This window comes from Topomyia yanbarensis, chromosome 1 (assembly GCF_030247195.1).
Source record: "Topomyia yanbarensis strain Yona2022 chromosome 1, ASM3024719v1, whole genome shotgun sequence".
Taxonomy (NCBI): domain Eukaryota; kingdom Metazoa; phylum Arthropoda; class Insecta; order Diptera; family Culicidae; genus Topomyia; species Topomyia yanbarensis.
In genome coordinates this window covers 16,576,156-16,594,346 of record NC_080670.1, presented here as the reverse complement: position 1 = coordinate 16,594,346, position 18,191 = coordinate 16,576,156, and the positions used below count along the sequence as shown (strand labels likewise).

General features: G+C 38.2%; 3 protein-coding genes across 3 annotated transcripts; 1 reads left to right on the top strand and 2 right to left on the bottom strand.

The window, feature by feature from the left end:
- Positions 1-385: 385 nt before the first annotated feature.
- LOC131677003 (mRNA cap guanine-N7 methyltransferase) lies at positions 386-2,163 on the bottom strand. The gene is made up of 3 exons (XM_058956479.1): positions 2,014-2,163; positions 757-1,945; positions 386-691 (listed from the first exon to the last, which is right to left on the bottom strand). The coding sequence occupies exons 2-3, from the start codon at positions 1,934-1,936 to the stop codon at positions 618-620; spliced, it is 1,254 nt and encodes a 417-aa protein (XP_058812462.1). The 5' UTR covers positions 1,937-1,945; positions 2,014-2,163; the 3' UTR covers positions 386-617.
- Positions 2,164-8,355: 6,192 nt separating this feature from the next.
- On the top strand, positions 8,356-9,697 carry LOC131677002 (uncharacterized protein C18orf19 homolog A). The gene is made up of 2 exons (XM_058956478.1): positions 8,356-9,179; positions 9,238-9,697. Exons 1-2 carry the CDS (start codon positions 8,591-8,593, stop codon positions 9,495-9,497), a joined length of 849 nt encoding a protein of 282 aa, XP_058812461.1. The 5' UTR covers positions 8,356-8,590; the 3' UTR covers positions 9,498-9,697.
- A 76-nt stretch (positions 9,698-9,773) lies between these two features.
- LOC131676999 (glycerol kinase-like) lies at positions 9,774-12,503 on the bottom strand. Its single transcript, XM_058956475.1, has 6 exons — positions 12,304-12,503; positions 12,068-12,223; positions 11,332-12,006; positions 10,474-11,272; positions 10,092-10,196; positions 9,774-10,032 (listed from the first exon to the last, which is right to left on the bottom strand). The coding sequence occupies exons 2-6, from the start codon at positions 12,143-12,145 to the stop codon at positions 9,926-9,928; spliced, it is 1,764 nt and encodes a 587-aa protein (XP_058812458.1). The 5' UTR covers positions 12,146-12,223; positions 12,304-12,503; the 3' UTR covers positions 9,774-9,925.
- Between the last annotated feature and the right edge of the window lie 5,688 nt (positions 12,504-18,191).

Below are 18,191 nucleotides of genomic sequence, written 5' to 3'. Positions count from 1 at the left end.
TGTAAAATTCTATTCGGGCAGCCTTTATCATGTCATAAATGTCATAAACTCGCCAAAGGAGACGTTAGTAGTGTTAATGCATCTGTTAACATCTCCAATTATTGTCAGACTGATTGTCAAAGTAAACGTGACAGTAGATTTTGGCATTCAGATACTTTTTAATTGGATAATGGCCCAAAAAGCGGAGGTCCAACTATAAAACGGCCCAGGTAGAAGTAAAGGTCAACCAGAGCTGCATCCTCTTCCTTTCAATCGTTCAGAGCTCATCGTGCTGAGTCTGCTAGGCAGTCGGAAAACGCAGTTATTTTATAACGATAGATAGGAAAAGTCTTTATATACATCAAAACATCGATTGGCCATCGCTAACTCTAAATAAACACCAATAGAAAGTATTGAATGCATATATTTTTCTGTCAGTTTAAATTTAAAAGTTATCTTTTCATTTGTAACAAAATCTATCGCTAAGATAGAGAAAAAATACATGCTTAATAGACAAAAACAAACGAAAACATATTTGTGAATGCACAATCTGAAAATTGAGAACTTCGTCCAAAAATGAAAACATCAGCCCGTTCTCGCGTTGTTAAAAATTTCGTTTGGTTGTGTCTTTTCTAACCCTAGGAATATACCGGTTTACCATTTTTATCCCAGCTAGTCTTCATCTTTTGAAACGCAAAAAACATATACAAGGCTGCAACGAAAGAAAAAAAAGTGAGTTCCCTATCTCCGATACCCCAATCAAAACCCAATACTCACTTCCCGCCTCCCACTCCGACTTGGACAGCGTTCCAACCTTGCCCCTCCGACCATCCTTCTTCTGATCGAGAAAATGCTCGGCGTGACGGTACTCTTCCTTGTTTTGCTGCCGTTCGCAGTCGCTCCTGGACTGCCCGGGAAACGTTTCCAACGCCTGCATCTTCTCTATCAGTCCTCTCCAGTTAGAAATCGATTCCTCGTACAGCTCATCGAAGCGCTTTTTTTCGATTAACCGAAGACCAAACTTTTGCGCCAGTTTAATCAGTGTCGGAAAGTGAACCAAAAACTCCGGACAGTCAACCACGCCATCTAATTGAAAGTTGTATTTTGCCCCGAATAGGGGCGGTTTCTCCGTATCACATAGGAACGAAATGCGATAGACTTCGTTGCCGAATGAATCGCTGCCGGCAGCCCGTTGCCGTTTCATGATCTCGTTGGCGTCCGGAATCGTTCCGATAAAGTATCCCCCCTCCTTCAGACATTCCGCAGCATTCTTCAGCATGAATTCTGCTTGCTTCAACGATTCGAAGCAGTAGTGAAATGCAAACTGACAGCTCACCAAGTTCAAGTCTATCGAAACATCTTTGTATTTTTCCCTTAATCGCTGCAAGGTGGCATCCGCAGTGAAAAATTCTGCCGTAAAAAATTTTCCTCCCTCATTCGTCGGACGCATTTTCTTGTAGCGTGCCTCACATTGCTCCACACTGACCTCCGCAATGTCCGTACAAATGAGATGGGTGATGTTACCCTTCGACCATTTGAGCAAATCTCCTCCCTTTCCGCAGCACATATCCATAACCCTCAGAGGATTGCCTCGGGTTGTCTTCTCCTTCACAATATCCAGATACTTGTTGATAAGTATGCTCTTGATCCAATTGTTAAAATTTCTCATGTAAAAAATTCTTGATTTAGTCCGCTCTTGCAGGCCACGTTCTTCAATTTGATTGTAGTGCGTTGCCACTACGGCCGTGTGATTACTTTTATGTTTTTTCTCATTGGAATGCGAATCGTCACTATCATCGCTAGCGGCGCGCTTTCCCGGATTCGATTGACCCGGGATGTCCCTGTCGGTAGATGGTGCATTACGATCTGTACCAGCCGGATTTTCATCACTACTATCGCTTTCTTCTGACAATCGCCGTGGCTGGCCGAACACTACGTTTTCAGCCGGATCTGTCATCGTAAATTGCTGCACTTGGCAAGTGATGGAATCTTTTAATTTCGACAAAATGTTGAAAACGTAGAATATACACTCACCTTTAGATTACAATTGAACGTTCTCTTAAGCCGAGATGCACTGCTGCTGTAAAAACTATACGATATACGGCGGAACGAAAATGATAATCACAAATTCATGTATTCGTGTTTTTCAGCTCTCTCTTTGACGTTTATGCTGCGCACTGTCGAATTGATTAACTGCCCAGCGATGTTTGTGTTACGTCGTTTGGACAGAATATACACGGAAAGAATAAGTAAAAGATGAACCGATAATAAAGATAAATTCCCAACTGTAGTTCTGTAATGGCCAATTTCTTCACTGGATGAAAACCGGTTTTAGCTGAAAACCAGTTTTTGGATAGCTGGAGATAAATTAGACGAAAATCGGTTTTCAGCTAAAACTGGTTTTCATTCAAGTCTCGACAAACATATGATTACGGCTTAAAAGCCAACTGTCAAAATTCTCTTTGAAAGCAAATTCCGGACAAACCGTTATTGGCTAAACACTGTTCATAGCAGTTAACGAAAGAGAAAACTTTTCTCTTTTCTATACTACCAACATCTGTGATTGGCGAGTAACGGTTTGTCCGGAATTTCCTTTCAAAGAGAAATTTGACAGTTGGCTTTTAAGCCGTAATCATATGTTTGTCGAGAAGTGAAGAAATTGGCCGTAAAAGGAACCAAAAGGCATTACTATAAAGGTATGCAAAGAGTGAAGCCATAAAAGTCTACCTATCGAGCATAATTATAATCCAACTTTGCTACAGAGGTTTAAAAGACGGATTCCAATTGTGCTCGATAGGGGACCATTCACTGGATTCGGCGGAAAATCAAGCAATATTTGAGAATTTTTACCGGATCTTTCCAGAAAAATTTCTCAAATATGCAAATTTCTGCTTTCGATCTTTTATTCGTTATTTATCGATAGTTAGAAAATGATTTTTTCTTTTCTAAAATTCAAAATGGCGAATCTCGTCGGCGCGCGAACGGCGAAGCATCGTCCTAGGGTCTCTCGTAGTTAATTGAAATGAGAAATTGATATAATCTATTAAAATAGATAAAATTTTCTATGACTAATTTCAATAAATTTAGATGAAAACAAAATCAATTGTATAGACGTTAAAGAAAAAGGTGAAATTTATCTCTTTTTTACTATAATCTTGTTTAAAAATTATAAATAAATAAATTTTCATGCCAATGTTAGATATGTCACATTTTTTGGATAAAGAAAATCAGATCAATAGAACAAACTCTGTTCTGTTTTGAATTTTCGTGGAAAAAAATCATTTTCCAATTATCGATTAATAACGAATAAAATATCAAAAGTAGAAGTTCTTATGTCTTTATTTGTCCACAAAAAATCTCAAATATTGCTTTGATTTTCCGTCGAATTCAGAAGAAGCTCCCCTTAACAAAAATCGTTTGATACACGTTCTATGAAGACTAAAATGTATGTCAAATCTTGATGACTTTGAAGTCGCTGTCAAGTGACGGATTTTGTCAGACATTTTTAATTGATCTGCCAGATTTTCTTTGAAAAATAGTGGCAGCTCTGAGTTTACGAAGATGGCGACAGAAATAGAGTGAGAGGTGGGTCACTTAGAACAATGTGCCGTACACGCTATATCAGCTACGATAATACGAAACAAGTATACGATCCACAGTATTTAATACACAATCATTTCACTCATTACCACTATATGTGGAACATTGTGGCACACTTCAGTCAACTCAAAAACCGTCAAGAAAGTGAATAATCATAGCAGACCGTGTTTTTGTTTTGTTGAACACCATAGCCCATCGTAGTACAGGTAATCACACTGTTTGACTCACCGCTTGGAGGGATATTTTTATTTTGCCGGTTCCATACTGGTAAAATAATAAAGTTTCATTGGTTCGTTTAAAGATCTGAGGAATTTGTTTAAAGTCTGAGGAATTTGACGAATGGTTTTAGGTGATTCGCTTTGAAGAGAACTAAGAACTATCGTTCTTTTGAAAAGAACTTCCGATCGCTTATTTTCTTCGAAGAATTAGTTCATTCGAAGCGTTCGTTTTTTTTATTTCGACTAATATGTAGTCACATTTTAATTTTTTGCTTTTTAGCGCCATTCAATTTGCTAGAGATTACTAAGTAGAGAAAGTTATAAACAATTTGGAGCCGTAGTACTCAAGTGGCTACTCTTTTGTCTTCTGCTGGCAGGAGTCGAGTTTAGGTAGTTACATCAGGATTGCCACTATTTTTCAAAAAAAAATCTGGCTCTGGGCTCAACTAAAACTGTCTGGTAAAATCTGACAGCGACCTCAAAGTCATCGAAATTTGTCATACATTTTAGCTTTCATAGAATGAACGCTTCGTCAAAGCAGAGATGAGTTTTACCACTAAATGTTCGCAGCGATTGCACACTGAAAAAACGTGGTGTGTGACGTAAGACGACCAATCTCACCTCTCTACGTGATTTTTCTCATCCAATAGACCTTTCTCGTCAAATTTTTTTATATGATAGGATGCTTCCTTTTTTATTCCCAATTCGTTACTGCCTATTGCCGTGATGATTTGGTACCTCTAACTATTGAAAAAATCAAAAATAGTGCAAGCTGCCCATTTAACCCCATATTCTGAATACCTATCTTGCCTTGCTTCCCCGTATTTTTACACCATTTGGATGAATTTCCTGTGGGGAATACTAAAAGGATGCCAGATCTGCATATATATTAGTAAATCTGCAGATTTTGCATTTTCACTGCAGATCTTTTGCAGATTACAAATATTTAGCAGAACAAAGCCGATGCCAGCCAATTTATACACCTGCTTTCAACATTTTTGATCATTTAAAATATATACATACTACATTTCTATGTCAAATTTATTGAAGATTTTTGTAGCAATCTGCAGACTTTTATATTTTTACTGCAGGCTATTGTTTAAATGGACCTGGCATCACTGATGCTGAAATGATTCATTCATATACCTGTCAAAACATAGAGCGTTGTATGAAAATGTATAACCTCACTTTTCTGACAGTTCAGTGTGCTTGTTTACCTAAAACTTGTTTACATGGACTTTTAAAATTTACATTACTTGAATAATTTCGATGCTCTTTGTTGACCAATCGGCGCTGGATGTAATACCCGGTGACATATGCTGAATCGCAAGATCAAGTATTGGGCTATTAAACGATTGCTTTCTGGATGATGGATAAGGATTTGTACACATTTGTTTTTTTGCTCGTGGGTTAAGTCCTAACAAGATGATCCGATTGATTACTCATTTTAGGTGGTGAAGTTTGCCTGAACTTTATAGGTAACGAATTCGGTCGATGATAAGTTGTTGAAATGATTTTGTTCGTTCAATGCCCATATCGAAGAACGTTTCCATTGGTCAGAATGCCTGCCAGCGTATGATAGCTGCAAACATGAGGACAACAAGGTTATCGCTTTCGAATGGAATTATTTATTAATCGTGTTCAAGTTCCATTACAGCAAAAGTTTCGTCGATGATCACATTGTCGTTGATTTAGCCGGCAAATGCAAAACAGTGCTCGACACTGACGATAAGGAGTTAGAAGGATTTGATAGGAGTGATAAGAATGCAGAGCATTATACATTCTGGAAGAATATCAGGGAGGAGAAATTATATGTAAATTTATATTATATCCCGAGTTGCCATCATTTTGGCACCGCAATAAAGCTATCTTTCATCTGCTGTCTTGTTCAAATTGGTAGGAAATAACTAGGCATGCTTCGGAGATCTGTCTTAACACTCTCTACTTAGCGCAGGATACGCGAAACCGCTGCTAGCTTTCGAAAGAAAATTCCTAGCTGCTGCTACTCTATCAGTCTCTCAATTGAGGACTACAATTTCGGTCGGATAAATTATGCTATGAAAATTGTATTTCCTAGAATTTCATCTGACGAGATCAATTCATTGTGAGGAATTTCGCTGCGTTTCAATATTGCTTGCCTCTATAGGTGATGATGTGTGTGGATTCACTTCGGCAGCCCGCTCTTATGTTTTGGGTAATTTTGCTATCTTATTCTGCTGAATAAATCATCTGCCCAAAAGCCTCTATGTTATACTATGGTCACTTTAAAAACGCCCTGCTATTTAATCTTGTAGCTCTCGGCAAGTCAGTCCTGGCACTCTTCTCGACTATTCCTGGCACTATACCGATGATGTCGCACTTATTACGGTATTCAAACTTGGCGAGAGCGGCAGTAGTTTCGTCGGAATTGTTCACTCGACACGCAGTAAGTGCAAGGACTCTACTACTTATGCCTGAGCCCCTTGTTGAAACCTTCGTCCTGCCGGAGTGTTAGCTTCGCCCGATACCGGAGCTTATTGCTAACCCGAAGCAGTCTGCTACTGGCGCTGCTTCCTTCGAATCGGAATCGCTGAATATTCCCGTTAGCCGAATGTCCAACGTGGCCGAAGGCAAACCGATTGCAGTAACACCACCAGCCGTAGCTGACATTTTAGTCTTTAATCCAAGTCCCTGCCATTGACATAGCGACAGACGAGTGCGGCGCAGGCTGGACCATCGGTTGACTCGGTGCCGGACGGGGCGAAACAGCTGCAACAGGAGCGGTCCTAGTATGGGGTGTAAAGGTCATCAATTGCCATAGATCACCAAAATGCTCTGCGACTAACATTGTGAACAAAACAAACGAAATGAAATTGATCGCAACACTGCCTTTATAATCCTTTTGGAATCAGTTACAATAATCTTTAATAATCATTTTATAATAAGTGTATTGCTAGTTAGGACTTTTATATCAGCCGGGCCCTTTTATAATTGGTTATAAAATCATTATCAAAATTCTTCATAATCCATTGTTGCGTTATGTTTATGTACATGGCCAGATAGATAGTTTTTAACTGGGACGGGGCGTGTGGATACGAAAAACCTAATGTCAATTGCAGCCAGGGGGAGCTGTCAAATGCAGCCAAAGGGAACCGTCAAATGCTGTCAGAAGGAACTGTCAAATGTAGCCAGTCAATTTAAAATATTTGAGGAAGGATGAGTGGCTATGCAAGACAAGAGATAAAATGAACAGAAAAAAAGAAAAACAAAACATCTATCCACAGGTTCTGTCCCAGGATTTTAATAGAGAACATGAAAATTCGATTTATTTGCATTTTGCAGTAGGCCTTTTTCAAATGTTTGGCTAGAAATTCTTTACTTCTTCAATGAATCATGTACAAGAAAAGTAAAAATGTTAAATTTAACGGAACAATGTATGATGCCGACATCAAATAAAAAATTACAGCTGAGCGAGCTTGTTTGGAAAGTGTTAATATTTGGCAGCGAACCAAACCAAGTTTCTCATACTGTGATCGAATCAACAAAACTTCCAAGACCATGTAAACAATCTCTCTGAACTGTCAAAAAAGTGAGGTTAAACATTATCATGCAATGTTCTCCACCGAGAGGTTCACTTTAGTTTGTTTACATAACCAATGAACTTTGTACCGCGACTCACCACTTCATTTGCCGCGTTGCCAGGAACTCAAGCAAAAATAAACAAAACAGTGTTGCCCAAACACACATTTTGAGTCCCACCATTCTTGCAAAGGTGAAAAAAATACTCAACATTCTTGCATTTTTCAAATTTAAAAAAATCATTAAAAAATCACGATAGCTCTAAAAAGTCTCATTTCAACGGAAACATTCTTAAAAATGTATATTCTTTTGAATAAAAATAAGAAAAAAGGGGGTTAGGTCGGACGAGAAAGGTCTATTCCGAAGAGTCACTTCGGGTGACGTGAGACGCCCATTTGACCGCAATGGGGAATCTCACCTCACCCGAGTCGACTTCGACTCAGAATCGGGTGAAAAAAGCCACGTAAAATGAGATGAGTTTAGTTGCCTCACGTCACACGCCGCGCAGAATAAGACCGGTTGTTAGTACAGACACCTTATATAACAGACTAGCGTAGAGAAAACCAGTAAAACTAGCAACCATAAATGTAAACTGGCATCACGGAAGCTCCCATAAGCTTTACATTGGCTTCCTCTCAAAACCATCATGCTCGTTTGGCTGCACTTTTTGACAGTCCGTTTGGCTGAAATTTTTGACACTTCGCTAGTCTGTGTATAAAGTGTCTGTAGTTATTAGATATTTTAACGTTTCCGTTGAGTACTTTTTGTGTAGTGTGTACATTGTTTTTTAGCGAAGCCCGCTGGGCATACAAGTCAGATTGCTCTGAAGGCGAATCATGATGAAATGGGTGGCACATAACTGACAGCAAAATCCATTTAATGAAAAAAATAATGCTTGCGGTTGATGCGTACAAAGAGGTTTGCTTTGATTCAACCTCATCTAACTGCCGTGAAACGCATATCAGTCTCATTTGCTGTAGAATTCCCATACATGTGGGACTGTTATGCGTATCACGGCAGTAGATCGAATGAGCACACCGCGAGCAACGTGACATACATACGGCACTAGCGCAAGAGCGAGTGTGTATACGTAAACACTATCGCAACTTTCGACACTGTTTGCGATTACCAAATCACGTATCCCGATTTATTTTTCGCTAGTTTACTTTTGCAGTGAGTGAATAACAAATCTAAATATTTCATGAGGTACTTGCTGGTGTTTCGCCTAGAAAAAAATGTCGCTACTGAACTTATCGCGACTAGCGATGGCTGGGATGGCAGCGAGATCATCCACAAATCGGTTTACGGTGCGTCTTCAAAACAACGCAGCTCAACTTAGGAATTTGGCTTTTTGCTCAAACCGTTCAATCCCCTGCTGGACTGATGAGCAGCGACAGTACAATACGGTTGGACATCGACATTTTCCGGTTCTCTTTAGACAGTCGTTTCAGTTGAGGCAGTTTCACGGTAACGGTTTGCGGCAAAAGCAACAGGAACAAACACCGGACAGCAGTAGGAAGGATGAGTCGCCGGAAGCTACGCCTTTGGAGGAACCAGCCAAGCTTGGCCTGGTGGCACGATTCAGAAAGATGTACAAAGAATACTGGTACGTGTTGGTCCCGGTCCATTGCATAACATCGGTGTTTTGGTTCGGTGGTTTCTATTACGCCTCAACGAGTGGAGTGGATGTGATATCACTACTCGAATCGATAGGCGTGTCCGAGAAACTGATCGATCCAGTACGAGATTCCAGTCTGGGCCACATTGCGGTTGCCTATCTGTTGTACAAGATTGCAACACCAGCTCGATACACCGTGACATTGGGTTTGAACGGAATAATCAGCTTGCTGGTTGGAGTTGGTAATAATGTTCATGTTTTCAGGTGGTACGACAATTTCTATCAAATACCTCGTTCAGTTGGGTTACATCAAACCGATTCCCTCGAAGGCCAAACTGGTACAAATGTATAAGGATAAGAAGGAAAATCTACAGGAGCGGATAGCCGAGAAGAAGCAGGACTTTCAGGAACGAAAGCAGCAACTCGAAGAGCGGAAGAAAAACCTGATGGATGACCTTGAACAGTACAAGAGCGGCGTGAAGAGCATCAAGGATAAGAAACAAGGAGTGACGGATGAGAAGTAGTCACCGGATGGGATTATCCTTAATTTCTGTGTTCTTTCTGTTGGTGTCGTTACATATGCCTACTTAATCAGGGTCGCTCTATAATGTTATTGAAGAGAGATGCGAGAAAGTGTTTATCCTTAGGGCTTAGATCGCGATAGCAAGCAAAGCTTTGCTTATTTTTGACATAAATATTTAATCTTTAGAAACCCGTCGAAAAACGAATTGTTCTTTCATTGAGTAAGTTAAGTCCTACCGATGTGCAACAATATTTAACAATTTAATTAGACATTTGCTTTGTAGCGCTGGTGTTGACTAAAAGCTTTCGTTTGAGGTCAGAACATAAGCGAGAAATATCCTCTACGGTTATTATTACCTAAAAATTACAGCAATGGCATACTAGGGGGAAACACTGGCATATCATTGGGGTATGTTTCAGTCGGCATGCACTAAGAGCTTCGATTTTGCTGAAGTATTTGCGCCAGTACTATGAGTGCGAATGAAGATACAATGTAGACACCACCCGGAATGGAACAACGAACCGAACGGTCTGGATCTAAAATAGATAGGCTAGTGTGAGCAACATAACTTTTCCTCATCGACGGGTGAACTTACCATCTTCTTCCTGGAGGAATTTTGAAAGATCCGTCTCAGAGACGGAGTCAAAGTTGAGACACCGATCGACAGCTACCTTCCACTTGCGAAATTTCATGTCTCTTTCTGCAAGAATATTTGCTTCATTAAATTCTGCTGAGTAGGCTACGTTTGAATTGTTCACTATGGGTACGAAGCATGACTAATTGCTTATTAACCAATAACAAAACAAATTAAAATTCGTCCGGTTTGGTATATTGGTTTTGATAAGATCAAATTTGGTGTTTTCTAAAACCGATATTTGATACCGAACTCACATCGAATGCTTGGATAGTACAAAAAAACCAAATTACTGCTGCTTTCTATGTTAAAAAAACACAAACATTTACAAAATAGTACTCACGACTAGAGCTTAGCACCGGCGTATAGTAATCGATTGGTGGAATGCAGCTGGTTCGAAAATCGTCCAATGTCAGAACTTCGACAGCCAGTCCGGCCGCAAGCATCGTTCCCAGGCACACCGGAGTTGAAGTTTGCGGCCGCTCGATGCTTATCCCACTCAAATCTGCCAGCATTTGCATAAGGAAAGACTTTTCGCTTAGTTCTCCGCCAGCCACTAACTTTGTCAACGTTGGCCACGTCCGGCAGTCCTTCGCTAGGGATTCCAATATTTCGCGCACTTGAAAACAGACGGCTTCGTAGGCCGAAAACATGATTTGTGCTGCTGTTGTCTGTAGGGTTAATCCAAACAGCATTCCGCGGGCCTTGTACCGCCAGTAAGGCGTGTAGTAGCCGCTGAATGCCGGTACTAATATCACTTCGTAGTTAGGGTTCTTGAAACCACCTGGCTCACTGTACGGTGTTAGGGATTTTTTTGAGCATATAGATGACAGTAGCGCAGAATGACCAGGATCGCCGACGAAGCTCTGTGACAATGAACCATTTTGACTGGGCAGTTGAAGATTCTCGCGCAACCAGTTTAAAGAATTGCCTGCATGAGGAATTGCTCCCTCCAAAGCGTAGAATGTGTCTGCTTCTGGTCCAAGTTTGAATGCAACCGTAGATAAGAGACCATGATCCGAGTCTATTATCTCCTGACCGGTGTTGAACAAAAGAAATGAACCGTCGTCCAAATTGCACGTCACCTGTCCGGCACTGAGACAAAGCTGCCCCAACAGGGCTGCCTGTTGATCGCCAATACACTGTAACAGAAATCAAAAGCTCATTATACTCCCAAAACAAACGATTACCATCATCTTACACTAGTAATCGGTACCCCACTTAGCGATCCTTCGCTAATGTATCCGTAAATTTCCGAACAACTTCTAATCTTGGGTAGAATATTGCGCGGAATTTTAAAAAAATGACACAACCTAGTGTCCCACTCCAACTTTTCCAAACTCATCAGCATCGTTCTGGAAGCATTCGTCACGTCTGTTACATGAACTCCTCCATTCATCCCACCGGTCAAATTCCATATAATCCAGCTATCCAGCGTTCCAAATATGAGATCCTTGCCATGCGCCCCATCCACATTGTCCAGCATCCACCGAATCTTAACAGCGCTGAAACAATTCGCAAACGGCAACCCGCAAACCGTTTTCAAAAAGTTAATCTTCCCCTTAACCCTTGTCAGCAATGCACCAATCACGTCGGAAGTCCTCGTATCACACCAGCCAATCGCGTTACATAACGGCTGCCCATCGCCCCTACCCCACAGGACACTCGTCTCCCGCTGGTTGCAAATACCAACCGCTACAATGTCCCTCGGATCAATATCAAGCAGCAATAAATTCTGCACAGCCCGTTCGACGCAATCGCTGGCAGACTGCCAAATCTGCAGTGGATCGAGCTCAACCCATCCGGACCTTGGCGAATGTGTCTCCAGTTGCTCCTCGTGACAGGTCAGTACTTCCGCGTTCTTTGCCGCATATACCTAGAACGGCGTGAAACTATAAGAACAGTATCATTAAAGAAAAAGACGCAGGCATACTTACGAGAAACTTGCTACTGGACTGCCCCACATGCAGTACTCCTATTAGAGGGCCAAACTTACTACGAGTCGATCCGTTCATTTTTTTTTGTTTGGTAACTTTATTCAGGATTACTCCGTCGGATGAAAACTACTGCTACATTGTTTGCTATCGTTTGACCTACGGGAAGGTAAGTTTTACATCATTCTTAGTTTGAAGCACTCGAATTTAGGAAGTCTAAAATAGCCAAATAATTTTACGGCATCGATTTTGTGCACGGTTCACACACGTATAGAATAAAACAGGAATAACCGAATGAAAAATGCAATGTTTTTGTTATGCTGTATGACCCTCATTTGACGCAATGAGGTATATATAGATGTGGCAGAACACACGGTTTGCTAGTGTTGGCAACCAGAAATATGTAAACAATCCAGAAGCACAACGGGTCAACGTCATAGCGTTCACACGATTCAATGGGAGCGGAACAACCGCTATGACGAAAGCAAGTCGATTTATACTGTGATCACTCACACCACTCATGTAAAATTCATCTTACGAATACCAAAGTGCCATCTTCGCCAGACCTGTATATACGACATTGCATTTGACGTGCGCTTGACAACCACTGTACCAAGAGATTGCGTACAGAGCTGTATTCAGGTATTGCTTGCTGTCATATGTAGGGGTGTCCTATTTATAAAATCCATTTGCCAGCGAAGGCTTTGCTGGTTGCCCAAATAGAAATTTACAGTGACAGAACCATAATTTTTACTGTGACAGTACAGTAATTTTACATCAATTTACAGTAAAGTTCAATGTTATACTACAATATAGAAATAATAAACGTTAACGTTTCTACAGTAAATTTCAATGTAAAATCGGCTTTTACAGCAAAACCGAAGGGACATGGTTATTAGAGTGGGACATGGGTATATGAAAAAAATAAAATTTGGCTCCCAGTAACTTTTTGGGTCCCATTTAGCTCCCAGAACAACTCTGCAAATTTTTAGCTCGATCGGTGAAACTATATTTTTGCGCCCACGGTTTAAAGTTTACATGGGATTTCGTATGGGAAAATTGTCTTTTGCAAATTAATTCTTCCAAGAGTCGCCCGTTATCTCCTAAAAATAAACAGATGTCTGATTTTTATAGGAAATTTATCAAGGAAACAAAGTCTAGAAGACTGCAAAATGATCTGATGCTTGTGGAAAAAGTTTTTAAACAAAAACCGATTGATGCCCTGAAGATTGATGAAAATTTCAGTTTTCATAGCATCACTGCTTCTGACGGTCTAATTATATACAAAATTTTTAACTTCCTCTTATTATCTAAAAAGAAGCCTCAATTTATCCCTCAAAACCTTGCGAAGTGACCAAATAGTATAGATAAACGATTTAGATACGTTAAGAGAGGATTAAAACAAAATTGCGAATAATAGGACAACCAACAGCAGTGGTGCTAGAAAAAATGAATATTTTATCAATCGTCAGAGCATCAATCGGTTTCTGCTTAATAACTTTTTTCTCAATAATCAGATCGTTTCGTGGTTTTCGAGACTTTGTTTCTTTGTAAAATTTCCTATACAAACCACATAACGATTTATTTTTAGGAAGTAATGGGCGGCTCCTGGAGGAATTATTTTGTAAAAGTTGACTTTCCCATACAAAATCCCATGTAAACTTTAAACAGTGGGCGCAAAAATATAGTTTCACCGATCGAGCTGAGAATTTGTACAGTTGTTCTAGGACCCAAATGGTACCTAAAAAGTTGCTCGGAGCTGGAATCTATTTTTTGTCCCACCCTAATGGTTATATGAAAAAAATGAAATTTTGCTCTGAGTAACTTTTTGGGTCCCATTTAACTCCCAGAACAACACTGCAAATATTTAGCACGATCGGTGAAACTATATTTTTGCGCCTACGGTTTAAAGTTTACATGGAATTTCGTGTGGGGAAATCGCTTTTTGCAAAATAATTCTTCAAAGAGTCGCACGTTACCTCCTAAAAATAAATAGATGTTTGATTTTTATAGAAAATTTGTCAAGAAAACACAGTCTTAAAGACCGCGAAACGATCTGTGGCTTATGGAAAAAAGTTATTAAGCAAAAACCGATTGATGCCCTGAAGATTATCCTTCCGGCAGTCGCGCTAGTGCACTGAGTGCACGCTGCTCTGAAAATCTAGCGAAATCGTCTTAGGGCACCAGCGGCTGCTCGATCAGTGGGTCAGAGGCGCGACTTCCGGAGAGTTAATGTAAATTTCCCCCGTTTCATAGCATCATTGCTGCTGACGGTCGAATTATATACAAAATTTTTAACTTTCTCTTATTATGTACAAAAGAAGCCTCAATTTATCTCTCAAAATCCTTGCGAAGCAGCCATAAAGTATAGATAAGTGAGTTAGATACATTAAGTGAAGATCAAGACAAAATTGCATATACATAATTGGACAACTAACAGCAGTGGTGCTAGAAAAAATGAATACTCTATCAATCGTAAGAACATTAATCGGTTTCTGCTTAATATTCTGGTGGCAGTTGAAAATCGAAGAATTGACTTGCGCCTTTCGTTTTTTCCCTATTTGCAGAGTGGGCAACTAAAGCGCATCTTGTGTACATGTTAGAGAATCAACTTGCACATCATCTACACCAGTTAGTTTAGTTCCGCACGCTGAAAATAAGAGAAAAATCGAAAGGCGCAAGTTCACTATTTTGATTTTCAACTGCAACCAGAATAACTTTTTTCTTAAGCTATATATATATATATATATATATATATATATATATATATATATATATATATATATATATATATATATATATATATATATATATATATATATATATATATATATATATACAGGGTGTTTGGTTCATGGTTAAGAATCTCTCGGGGGGTGATAGACTATCATACTTGGAGAAAAAAATTGTTCTACACATACCCTCAAATCTCAACCGTTACAGAGTTATTGAACTTTTTGTGTAAAAAACTTCTTTGTCTTAAAATACCTCTAACTTTAAAAGTATACATTGTATTTTAAATGTTTTAGTTCCATTCTAAAGGTGAAAAAATTTCGCATTGAGTGATGCCCTCACATGTTTCAGCTAATGAGTTTAAGAAGCCTTTTCAAAGTAATTTATTGAAAATTAAACAATTTTAAACGATTTTTTGTTTATTTCTTGAAAATCCTAATAGTTAACCTCATCATTTTAATAATGCAGATTGTTAGTCTTGATGAGCTGCTCAATTCGTTCCTTGACATAATACACTTACCTTTTTTATTGTTTATGATTTTTGGGAATGCAACTTGATATGTTTGAGTCTTTTTCTAGGGGGGTCTAATTGAATTATATGGAAATTGATATTGTACTGTTTATCTTTTTTATTCGAAAGCCAGGGTAGGGTTGAGATGTGGAAATGGTATGTATCCCTTTTTCAGGTTTAAGTGATTTAGTATTCATTTAAAAGTAAATTAGTTTAAAGTTAGTGCTATTATTAGCATTTTCGTTAATTTTCTTTAAATAGTAAATAATAAACATCACCATTATTATCATGGAAATAATGCATCTCAGCAAGTTCTACAGTTCTTTCTTTGACTCCATTCAATTATCTCTTTTGGTTTCGACGCAAAATCGTTTTTATCACATCGTTTCTTATTCAAAAATAACGATTTCGAACACACTACATTTGTGGCGAGCTCATGCTGTATTAACTATTAAATAGCAGCAAAATGATAAGTGACATAGACAAAGTGTCAAATAGAAAGTTAGAGAGAACATTAAGTACCATCAAATGAACAATAGTAACGATAAATTTTGTTGATTAATAATTAGAATAATTAAAAAACTCTCCAAAAAACACAAATGTTCAGTTATTTCGTTAGTAAAAAATCATTTAGTACACTTAACTAAAAGATATTTGTACATACACTGATAGGAAATTTTCTCAGATTTCCAATGAAATCTTGTAAATAACGATATAAAGAATATTTTTTAGATTAGAGTCTTTTAAGCACTTGCAAGTCGGTTACAGGAAAAGTATAGTAATGAAATTACAAAGAAATGAGAAGAGATAGAAATATGACGTCCAAGAACAAATTATGAATCGTCCTAAAACCCAACTTTTGGATAATGGATATTGCTATAATCATACTTCATTATTTCGAGAAAATTAGCAAAAACCACCTCAAAAACACTAACTTTTAACTACTTCACAGTTAAAAGGTAATTAAAACTAATTACTTAAAAGATATGAGAACACCATTCAATAGGAAATTTTCTCACCTTTCGAATGGAACTGAAACATTTAAAATACAATGTATACTTTTAAAGTAAGAGGTATTTTAAGACAAATAAGTTTTTTACACAAAAAGTTCAATAACTCTGTAACGGTTGAGATTTGATGGTATGTGTAGAACAATTTTTTTCTCCAAATATGGCAGTCTATCACCCCCCGAGAGATTCTTAACCATGAACCAAACACCCTGTATATATATATATATATATATATATATATATATATATATATATATATATATATATATATATATATATATATATATATATATATATATATATATATATATATATATATATATATATATATATATATATATATATATATATATATATATATATATATATATATATATATATATATATATATATATATATATATATATATATATATATATATATATATATATATATAAAAGTCAATGTTTGTATGTATATGATTTATAGACTCCCAAACGGCTTAACTGATTGTCATGAAAATTTTTACATAGTAGGCGTTTGCTATGGAGCGTGTTTGTGTGCTATTGGTTGGAGATTATCTGCCCGCCAGATGGCGCTTCGGAACAAATTGTGTTTTCCTATTTCGATGAAAGTCGCAGCAACGCGCGATGGGTATTAGCTAGTTTCCTATAAAAGTCACATAATGATTTACTTTTATGAAGTAATGGGCGATTCCTGGAGGAATTATTTTGTGAAAGTTAATTTTCCCATGCAAAATCCCATGTGAACTTCAAACAGTGGGCGCAAAAATATAGTTTCAGGGATCGAGCTAAGAATTTGCACAGTTGTTCTAGGACTCAAATGGTACCTAAAAAGTTGCTTTGAGCTGGAATCTAATTTTTGTCCCACCCTAATGTACATACCCTGGGAAGACACCTACTTACCAGTTCTGCAATCAGACGGCACACCACGGTAAGCCATGCGTCAAACCAACTAAAGAAAATTCATCCACTACAACCCACATAATCTAAATAGCTTTCGACATCTGCTGATACACCACAGACAGCCGGTTAAATAATAAATGACAGACAAACAATATTTTACGGTATCCCCAAGTCAATAGCTGACATACCTAGGGAAGAAACAAACAAGAAAGAAGTCGACTATACCATAGTCACTCGAAAACACAAAAAAAGCATGTAGCTGGAAATCCGATCAATGTGATGTAACTCTGTATACTCAGTGTTCGAAAATTTCAATAATTCTGGCAAATAAAATTTTTGTTTTTGTTTTGATTTGTTTCTGCAGTTATGCAGCTGAAAACGTGAATTTCTAGCGATTCTTTTTTTTCATGACACATTTTAAACCATCCTTGACTATTCCAAAACTTTCTCAAGGAATATTGGAAAGGCGAATCCGTTCCGAACCAACCAATCCCAATCTTGCGGGGTGTCGTTCTCCTCGGAATAGTTATATTGCACACATACAAGGTATTTGAAACTGTGAAGAAAATATTACACATTATTATTTTGCGTGTGGAGGCATTGGAATGGAAATATGATAATTCTGTGTCCATCATTGTACGTCACACGGAACGGGAATACAGTTTTCATAAAAATAGTTGATGCTTTATTTTAGAAGATACGCCTTGCACCCAGTTACCCTAATATTTATGCGATTTTATCCGAAAGAATGATTAAAATAATAAAATAGCCATCCAATTTTTTAAATCTTTATTAACTATACATTTTCAGACCTTACGTGCTGTTACAGTCAATAGGGAAGACATACAGCACATAATGATGGTCATGGGCAAACAGAAAACACGTTCAATTCATTAAGTAATGTCTCTATGTACAGTGCCCTTTGATGTTCGATCTTTGAATGGGCGCGTGATTAAAGCCCGTCACAA